This window comes from Aptenodytes forsteri, unplaced genomic scaffold, assembly GCF_000699145.1.
Source record: "Aptenodytes forsteri isolate BGI_AS27 unplaced genomic scaffold, ASM69914v1 Scaffold171, whole genome shotgun sequence".
Taxonomy (NCBI): domain Eukaryota; kingdom Metazoa; phylum Chordata; class Aves; order Sphenisciformes; family Spheniscidae; genus Aptenodytes; species Aptenodytes forsteri.
In genome coordinates this window covers 3,243,455-3,253,149 of record NW_008794211.1, presented here as the reverse complement: position 1 = coordinate 3,253,149, position 9,695 = coordinate 3,243,455, and the positions used below count along the sequence as shown (strand labels likewise).

The 9,695-nt window shown below is 40.1% G+C and overlaps 1 protein-coding gene across 1 annotated transcript in view; it reads left to right on the top strand.

The window, feature by feature from the left end:
* The first annotated feature begins 2,911 nt into the window (after nucleotides 1–2,911).
* BVES (blood vessel epicardial substance) overlaps nucleotides 2,912–9,695 on the top strand; it is a 28,815-nt gene continuing 22,031 nt past the window's right edge. The window contains exons 1-2 of the mRNA XM_009285043.2: nucleotides 2,912–3,183; nucleotides 5,452–5,576. Of these exons, the coding sequence (XP_009283318.1) occupies nucleotides 2,961–3,183; nucleotides 5,452–5,576 (348 nt within the window). The 5' untranslated portion in view covers nucleotides 2,912–2,960. The remainder of the gene's footprint in view (nucleotides 3,184–5,451; nucleotides 5,577–9,695) is intronic.

Genomic DNA, 9,695 nt, shown 5'->3' with positions numbered 1-9,695 from the left:
CTAATTTAGGCAACTAAGTAGGTGGCCCAGACTTTCAAAAGCATTGAACGTCCTGTTGTTACAACTGTGGACTCTTTATTGTCAAAGGCTTTTGATGACTTGGTCAACACTTGTTGGAGAAACATCTTCCCGTTATGACAGTTTACGGGAACAGTAGGTTGTGGCATCAGTATCTGTGGCTAACAAGGGGAGCGGTGTTTTGGCTGGGTTGTAAGGAGAATGAGATTGTCACATGTTGTATACTTGATTTGGCTTGTTGTCTTTCTAGTCTTCAAATATGTGATGCTTTGCAGCCGAGTCTGAAAGAGTAAGGTAGCCTCTCTTCTCCCAGCGATGCAGTACAAAATTTTGCTATTAAAAAATCAAGCATCTGGAAGGCTTTGTCGATTTGTAATCAGATGCAGCTGAAGTTACTTCTTGCAGCCCATTTTGATCTTGAGATGAGTTGATGGACTTACAGCTGGTTCTGCATCTGTATGTGAGTTTGGTTGTCTTTACTTGTTCTGTTGGCGTGTTAAGTGGTGCTTTTATTGGCAGATGACTAGGCAGTGAAGGACTGAATGTAGATAGAAACTCAGCTGATAACCTTGCAAAAGGTCTAGAGGTCCTGCTGTTCCAGTGTAGGGAGTTTATATTGTTTGAAAACAACAGGAGTACGATGATGAGATGTGTATAAGATGATCACACAGTTATCCGGTTAGCAATTATCTTCTGTTTATGAGCGCATTAAAATGCCAGTCCTGCAGCCGCCTACGGGCTCACGCTTTTGCTCTGTGTGTGAGCGGCTTTGTCAGGACAGAGGAACTGCTCTCGTGGCTCTGTCACCAAATTCATGCAAAAGAGCTGAAAGAAGATAGGAGCGCGTTTGGATGGTGCCTGTATGATACCTGGACTGTGAATTTGTTTGGGCACCGTGTTTATTGGTAACAGTTTAGTGTAGAATTTGTTTATGCAAAAAAAACCCCAAAAAACCAAAAAACCTTTGTGAATAACTAATGCAGGAATGAAGAGAGGAAAGTGAGCTTTTAAGAAAGAAGTGAATTATATATTTTGGTAAGAATTAGATAAACTTTTTTTCTTTGAAAATCATTTCTATCCAGATATGGATAGCACTATGTCCGTGCTAGTGTTTGATGCCGCAAGATGCCTCTGCGTGTTCTGTAGCATGCCTTAGCTGTGACAGGCTCTGGGCATAGGAGAGGTACTGTCAGAGGGTTGAGGTTTTCTTTCTGGTTTCTTTCTTCCCACTACTTTAAAAAGGGGTTTAAAAGGCTGATTAATTTCAGAAATTGTCCAGCTTGCTTATGCCTTGTACACAAGTTGATTGGGGGGAATATAATAAAAAGAATGGATGAAGCAACTCAAAATTACTTCACAGCCCAAGAAGCACTCTCAAGTAACAGAGAGATGCCGAGTGTATTCCAGTCTGAAGGAAATACTGAGTGTATTAACCGTGACTCAAAATTGTCTGCTGAGCAGATGAATTACATGACAGTTAGTAAGCACACACGGCAGGGACGTGCACTGTCTCTATAGAATTTCGCTGAACGCGAATCCCACTATGTTGTATGTTATGGAGCCTGTTTGTTCAGTGATACGTGCATGTATTTCATTAACAAGACTCCAGCGGAGCTCCATGTAATCTCTGCTGCTGCGGCAGTGGGGGACCGTACGTGCCTCGCTGGAAGCAGGGCTCTCCCGTGTTTCTGACAGCCCATCTAGGAGCAGTCGTGCCCCTCCAGCTGGGAACTGCTCTGGGTTGAGAAGACCTTCTGGAGTACTTGTAACACTGACTGCAGTTCCCTAGAGAGACCAGCTTTTAAGATTTTAAAGGTAGTGTCTTGAAAACTTCCAGTTTCTCTTTGTAGTTTGTTTTTAATAGGAATTTTTTACTTTGTGTTGGGAAGATATTTGCCCACAGATTTTTTTTTTCCTTTTAATTGGTGTGAAAGGAAACGGTGCTAGATTTATTATTACAACAACAACAAAAAAACCCTATGTATTTTTAGATTCGAAATCAGCTTTTTTAACTGTCTCGTTTTCTCTAGGAGTTCCACAGACAACCAAAAGTCTTGCAAGCTTCCTCATACTAGGTAGACCAAGTGATTTCCCTGAAAGACTGGCAACCTTGTCATAACTTAGCAGCCTGGGCATCTCCCTTTCTGTTTTGGTAGCATCTGATCAACTAGGAGGAGAAAGGGTAGTTCTTATTTACTGTTCTCAAAAGTGGTTTGGGGTTTCCCTGCCTACTCTGGTTAATGGGTGCAAGATGATATGTGGCTTAGGAGACCTCCAAATGATCCTGCAAATACTGCAAGGAAGCCGGAAGTTGAGACTGTCTTTGGCTTTGACTTTTGTACAGTTTGTTGGCTTTTTTTTTTTTTTTTTAATCAACCAAGGAGCACGTGTTCCTCCTTTGAGACCTTCCATTCCTTATTTAGAAGAACAGCTTTGTATGCCATAAAGGAGACTTACACTACGTAAGCCTGTTTTTCTTTTTTCTTTCAATTCTCATCTAGGTTGTTAAGTTCTTTTAAATATTTACTTTGCCTAAGATCGTGGGCCCATTCAATAAATGGTAGACCAAAATGTGATTTTTTTTTTTATTTGTGCAGGACTAGGAAGAATGCATAAGATGTTGTACTGAGCAATGACAGTCATAGTAGCTAGTGTTCAAGCAGTGTTGTTTATGTGCATATGGTCCAAATTTTGAAATGTACCATTCTTCAAGCCTAGCGCTTAGGTGAAAGAGATAGTAAAGCGTTACTGAACTGTAGATCTAGCTTACCCTTTTAAAGCATTTGTAGATATTATTTTTTTTTCCATGAATGATAATGGAAAATACATCCCAGGAAGAGAGAAAATAACCCTAAAATCCATGTGTATGTCCAATATATTTCAGTTTAATGCATGGTGATTTTTTTTTTCCCCCTCTCTCTCTCATTGCAGGAGTCTCCGAGATGAATGCTACAGCAATGAGCCCACTCACTGTTACTCCACTAGGTTTTATTCCAGACTTAAAAAATGCCACCCTTGTGCCTTTCAATGAGACTGCATGTGAAAACTGGAAAGAGATCCATCATCTTGTTTTCCACGTGGCAAATATTTGCTTTGCAGTTGGACTGGTTATTCCAACTACTCTGAACCTTCATATGATTTTTCTGCGAGGCCTGCTCACCATAGGTAGGAGAATTGTTCTGGAGAGATTTGCGACCTTCCTGTGACAGAAATAACAGGTCATGACCGCTACGGAACTGGTCCCTTCAGTTTACGGTGAAATTACAGACTGTATTCATGGTCATTGTACTCTGCCAAAGGTGTTTTTGGTGTAAGTGGGTGTCTGTTCTGACCCTGACATACCTTTTCTAGAAGGGTTATATGTGCCTAGGCTCTTAAAATTTCCCAGAAATGTAACCTACAGTTTCAAACCTACGAAGATGTCAACTTGAAAACAAGTGGACCCCACTTACTTCAGATGTGACTGGCTGCTTAAAATTCATTAAATTCCAAATCATAGTTAAGTCTATGGATCCTTAAGACCTTAATTTTAGGTTTCAAGTAAGTACTGGGACTGTATATTGGCTGGTGCACTAGCTTCGTATGTCTGCAGTAGGTGAGGTTTTCTTGAGAAGCTTGATGTCGGCCCACGTGTTCTTTAAATGTGGTTTCAAACACGCGGCACTTGCGGGTCACCAGCATTATTTTCATTGCCGATTTAGAAGCACGGGCTTTTGATATGGAGTGCAGTCTGTGTTCTCCTGAATTCAGTCATATTTCCTCCACCACTGTAGGCATCTTGCAACACCAAAATTTGACTTCAGAGGAAAAACTAAATTTGGCACACTTGAGACTGAGCAAGTGTGGTTTCATTTGTAACACTTGCAGTCCCACAGCTATTTCAAAGCCCCTGTACTTTGTGTGGGACAAGGCCTCTGTGATCAAAGGAGGAGGAGGAGTGAGTCATTGCAGTGTAAGAAAGATAAACCCGACTGTATCACAACACAGAGCATGCTTAAGTATTTCTAAGTGAGAATGCTTATTCGTATAATAGTGCGGGTCAATTTTATGGTAGAACTTCTTTTTTATAGCTATTATAGGATAACTTATTAAAGCAGACTGCACCGATGACCAAGGGTCTGAGCATTGCAAGACCTTTTGTCTGTGTAGTTCTCATTTTAAAAGCAATGAGAGCTCTGCACTTGCTGAGCTTGCCACTTTGGTCTGTAGGTCTTGTTGCAGTTTGAGCAGATATGGAATCAGTTTTGCAAGCTGAGGTGGCAGCTGGAAGCAAATTTACTCTGTGGGCAGCATAAGTAGTGAAGCCTGATTCCTAGGGATCAGTCCCCTTTGCTTTGATGACCCTGCCCCACCTCTGTGCTGCTCCACAATATTGCTCCTCTTCAATACTTCCAGACCTTGTATCCTCCCATCCCTTGTAGTGTAGTTAACCAGCTGATCAAGAGTCACCATATTTTGATTTTTCTGATCTGTATGTAAGTGCTGCCTGGCCAGTCAACAACCCAGACAGAATAGATAATACCGAGTTCATGAATTCAGCATCATCTTCAGGGAGAAAGGGGGGAAGGGACACTAATTTGGCACCTTCTCCTTGTTGTCTTTGCATGAAACTTCAGGGAAAATGTACCTGTGACCTCTACAGCCATCTCTATTGGACGGTAGGCTCCCAGTTATCTGGGAGAGACTCACTGATGCGTAATCTATCATTTGATAAGCATTGTCTTTGTAGGCTAAAAATAGAATGCCTAATCATACAGCATGCCTTATCTTTTAAAGCAACTGTCATTGTTCAAAGTAAAGGAACTAAAAAAAGAGTAAGCATTTGAAATTTTCTTTGTTGTACAAGAGAATTCAGGTTCCTGCTGTGACCTTGTCAAAATGCAGCAATGATACTTCCTTTAAATTTTCAAAAATATCTGCGTATGACTTCAGGAGGTTTTTGTGCAACTACTGCTCACTAGTTAGATACAAATGTTACTGATATGAACAGCAAGCATTCGTTTCTAGGGTCTTGTTTGTCTAATGCAATACTAGTAATAAAGTTTTGTTAGCTGCTTAATTTTTTTTTTATACTTAAGATACAGTTTTCCCTTATCCCATTTGTACTTCATTTTAGTAACAGACCATCGTGGGCTGCACCTTTCTGCTTTCCCCAGTCCTGATGTGAATTATTGTCAACTCCAGTATTGCAGTCCCATGCAATAGGACTGCAGTCTGCTGTCAACCTGCTCTCAGTGCCTGTTTGTAGCATTGTAGTGATTAGCTCATGCTACCAGTGCATGTATTGATCCACAGAGCCTAACTATAGTAAAGCTTGTAGAATATATTGCTTTTCAGTGTCATTACACCCAGTGGACACATTCTTGATGGCTTTGTACGAATGTGTTTATTGTTCAGTGAAATTTAACTTCCTTTTTTATTTTATTTTTACAGGATGTGCATTGTTCATCATTTGGGCTACACTCTACCGTTGTGCCTTGGACATAATGATCTGGAATTCTGTGTTTTTGGTTGTCAACCTCTTACATTTCATATACCTAGTGTATAAGAGAAGACCGGTATGTATAACAGCTAAATTGCACAAGCAGTCTAGTAAGATGCAAGAAAAAGGAAGTTTTGCCCATGTTTGCTGGACAAACCAGTGAATTAGACAGCAGTTCTTGAATTACACAGCAGTTCTTTTGGACGAAGTCAGTTAGCTACTTCAGGAAGGATCCAGACCATAAGCATGATCTGATGCAGTACATAATTATTTCCCTGAAATCCATATTCTTGAAAAATGATTTGACTTTAGAAGTTACTATTGGCTGGTTTTGGCTGTTGTGTTTGGTTTTGGTGGTAAGGAAGGGGTTACATAGTTTCTTTGCAGAGAGACCAGAAATGGTAGTTTGGGGGTTGTGTGTGTTTGGGGTTTTTTTGTGTTTTTGTTGTTTTTCTGGGGTTTTTTTGGTCACTTTCCCCACCCTCCCACTCACAAGTGTACATGCATACAGGCCTCCTGAAATAAAATCCCACCAAGATACTTAAAATTGAGCATTCCAGGACAGTAGTTTTTTTAAATTAGGAGTTTGTGACTCCTCACTTCTAAGTCTTGAACATCCTCTGTGGTGGGAAAGGAGACCAATAAATGACAAGTGCCCTGATAGACTGTTATTTCAACATAGAAACAAATGCTGATGTCCATTTATAAATGACCTTCACATTCTTTGCTTTGCTGACAAGTGCTTTAGCCCATATGTTTTGTACTGCCCTCTAAATGCAAATGAAAGGTGAGATGCTACTACCCTTTTTGAACATCTGTGGGACTCGGATAAGCAGCAAAATTGAGTAAGGTGTGGGGAGAGCAGTATTAAGTAAGGTGATCCTTCCCTTTATCCCATTTAGTGCATTCATTGAGTTTTGAGGGTCATGTCTGGGAATTTTGCAACTCCTTTGTTGCCTTCAGAAGAATGCATTGGGATATGGTGCGATGGTAGCAGTGCAAGGCTTGAAGGGTTGGGCTCTGCTGTGGCACCTTTGCTGTCCCCTGACACACAGGGCGGCTCAGCACGGTGATGTTACTGCAGGGAGGGAGATTACGGCTACCTTCTTTGTCCTGGTAAATGTGCCCTTGAGCACTATATATTAGGGCTCTCTTGCAGGATTTTGCACTGCCTACATGGTGGACTTGGCAGTGCTAGGTTAACAGTTGGACTTGATGATCTTAAAGGTCTTTTCCAACCTAAATGATCCTATGGTTCCTATGATAACTTTCTTCAAATGCACTGTAAGAATATATTTGAAATGTATACCAAAAATACAGGATTCTTTGCCCTGCCTTCAGGTAAATGTATATCCAATAGAAAATCAATTTATTTTGTCAGTATTATTCATCCAGAAGTATATTCTGTTTCTGCAAAATGATTAGCAACCCAGCCTTCTGTTGGTATATGCACATCAAAACTAGATAATCATTAATATAATAGTTGCTATTATGTGCCAGTCAAATATTAATGAAGTGCTAAGTGTTCAAAATATTAATATTACATTCTATAGTCTCCAAAATCTAAGGCAGATAGATTTATAATGTGAAGATTACAGGAATATATATGAGGTTACATTATCAGCAAAATAACTCTGCCTTTGCCCAAAACCAGACACATTCTGGAAATGTGTAACAGCTGGTAAAAAACCAAACAAACAAAAAAACCAAACACTAGCTGGAAATAAGCTCTTCACCAAGTCAGCGCAACCGGTGCAAGAAAGCAGCTAGGAAATCGGCAACCTCCTCCTTTCTGGCAAGGCAGCATAAAGCTTGACTTCTGTCTCGCCTAGAAGATAGCTTAAAACTATCTGGACTGATCTACTGCTAGACGTTTATAGATGTGTAGTAAAAATTTCTAGTAATTTAAATTACTCTCTCTCAGAGAGTAACCTTCCCAGTTGTGATAATGTAGAGCCAGTGAAGCCAGACTCCATGTGTTTGTGTCTGCAGTTAGATGTCCTGTGCAGGTACTCTGGTCTTTAATATGGGATGAGCACATGTTGCATTCTTTGCCCTCAGTGAAGCCACCAGGTGAGCATGTTCTGCTTCCCCTCAACCCACCCACCAACTTAGCCTTTTAATGTCATCTTGAGGTCTCTAGTCCTTTGTCAGATGGAACAGGAATTGGCTAACAAAGTCAGAAATTATTGCAAAAGGCAGGAGTGTACAGCTGATATAAACTCATTTCCCTAGAAAACCAAGCCTTAAAACTTGTCTCTATTTTTAAAAATGAGTTGTGGCATCTGTTCTTAGAACATCAGTAATGGTCCTCTGGTTCATACCCATCCAACTCTTTCCAAAATTCTAAATAAAAAGTTATTGGAGAATAAAGGAGCATCTTGAGAGGAAGACACACTGGTTTGTGGTTGAGTTAAAAAAAAAAAAAAAAAAAGCCCTTAAAATATGTAAAGCAATACTGAATGAAGAAGGAAAAACATTTTCTTCTGTGACTACAATTGTATACTAAAAGCTATGCTAGTATAGATTGGGGTTTTTTTGTGCATTGTAATATAGACTTCATTATATTGAAGTGCCAGCTATTTTCACTAAATTTAGTAAATTTGTGAGCAGAATTATTTGTAAGCATTTGGATACTACAGCGATGGAAGTGGATGAAGTACTCTATAGGTGGGTTCAAAAGAATGAATTATGTAAGGACATGAAACTTGACTGATAAACTGTCAGTCGCTAAAGTTGGTACAAAATTACCTCTAACTAAGAGAGGAAGGACTGGAGGACCTGCCTTTAACTTTGCTCTCCATTTCTCTACCCCTTCCCCACTGGCTCTGGAACCGCAGCAGAGTCAAGGTGCTCGGCACTCCCACAGACACTGCATCATACGTGTGGTGCAAAACCACAGCTGTTCTTATACAGAATAAACTAGAGTTCTAGGCAGAAAACATTAGAGGAAACATAGGAAAATAGACTTTGGACATCTTCTAAAATGCTGTGCAAGATAAGGATTTCAACTTAAGTAGAGCCAGAGCAAGCTGTCAAAGGAAGAGTTAAGGGAAATGAGAGAAAGTGAGAGATGATAGAAAGGCTGAAATCTTTACCAGTATGGCTAAAAACAACTGCAGAACAAACTCCAATAGGCAACCACAGCATATAAAAAGAGGTTAAAGGTTAAATTGCATCTGTCTACAACAAGGTGATAAATTGAGTACATCTACTTATAAGTGTTAACAAAGGAAGGGTTCTACCTACAGCAGTGTTCCTCCAGTATGGAGCACAGATTCATCCAAAGGTTACCATCTGCAGGGCTACGTGATCTTTACAACTTAAAGCTTAGCCAAGGATTAGTTCTGATAGATTAGCCATGCAGTGGTGTTTCTTTGTATATTAAGACTTAAAATAATTTCAATATTTTTCTTTCCATGAAGTTTAAGAAATTACAGTATTTATGAATATTACATGAAAAATTATACTAAATACTATTTTAATTGGTGTAATACATAATATTTTCAGTAATTATTTTTAAATCGGTGGGTTTTTTTAAAACACCCCCCTACACACCTTAACACTAGTTCCTTTTCAGTTTTAATTCTCAGCTCACTGTCCAACAATGAAATGATACAGAAAGATCTCTTTTTTTTCAGAAAGACCTGAAAGGAAACTTAGTGCAAGCTAATTAACTTTTTTTCCTTTAGAATTTGTATTCAAGGCACATAATTTGGGCAGAACTTCTAAGAGCGAATAAGAGTTGAATTGCATGACAGCTGGTTCTTTGGGTGGGACCATGGTATAGAAGAACCATCCAGTTTTAGGTGAGTCCAGCATAAAGAAGTTTAGTATCTGATTCTTGTTAGAGTCTACCAAAATACTTCCCATGTCCTGGCAAGAACACCAAACAGTTGTTTGCAACCAGCTTGATCCATGGTGTGGAAACTGTTCAGACAGCCACACTCCTGCTTCTCTGGCTGCTGAACAAAACCAGAGGAGAGCAGGGCTTCTGAGGGGGCTGGAGTTCCACCTGTACCTGTAGGCAGCAAGCTTGTGCTCTAGCCACTGATACCTGAGACACTGGGCTGTTTGAGTTCATGCTGGAACATTGAAGGAGCACTTGCACAGCTAGATACCTACTGGGAGGCAAGCTAATTGGTCTGGCATTCACCCGAGTGCAGTCCTGCCACACTATATGCTCATGCTTGAC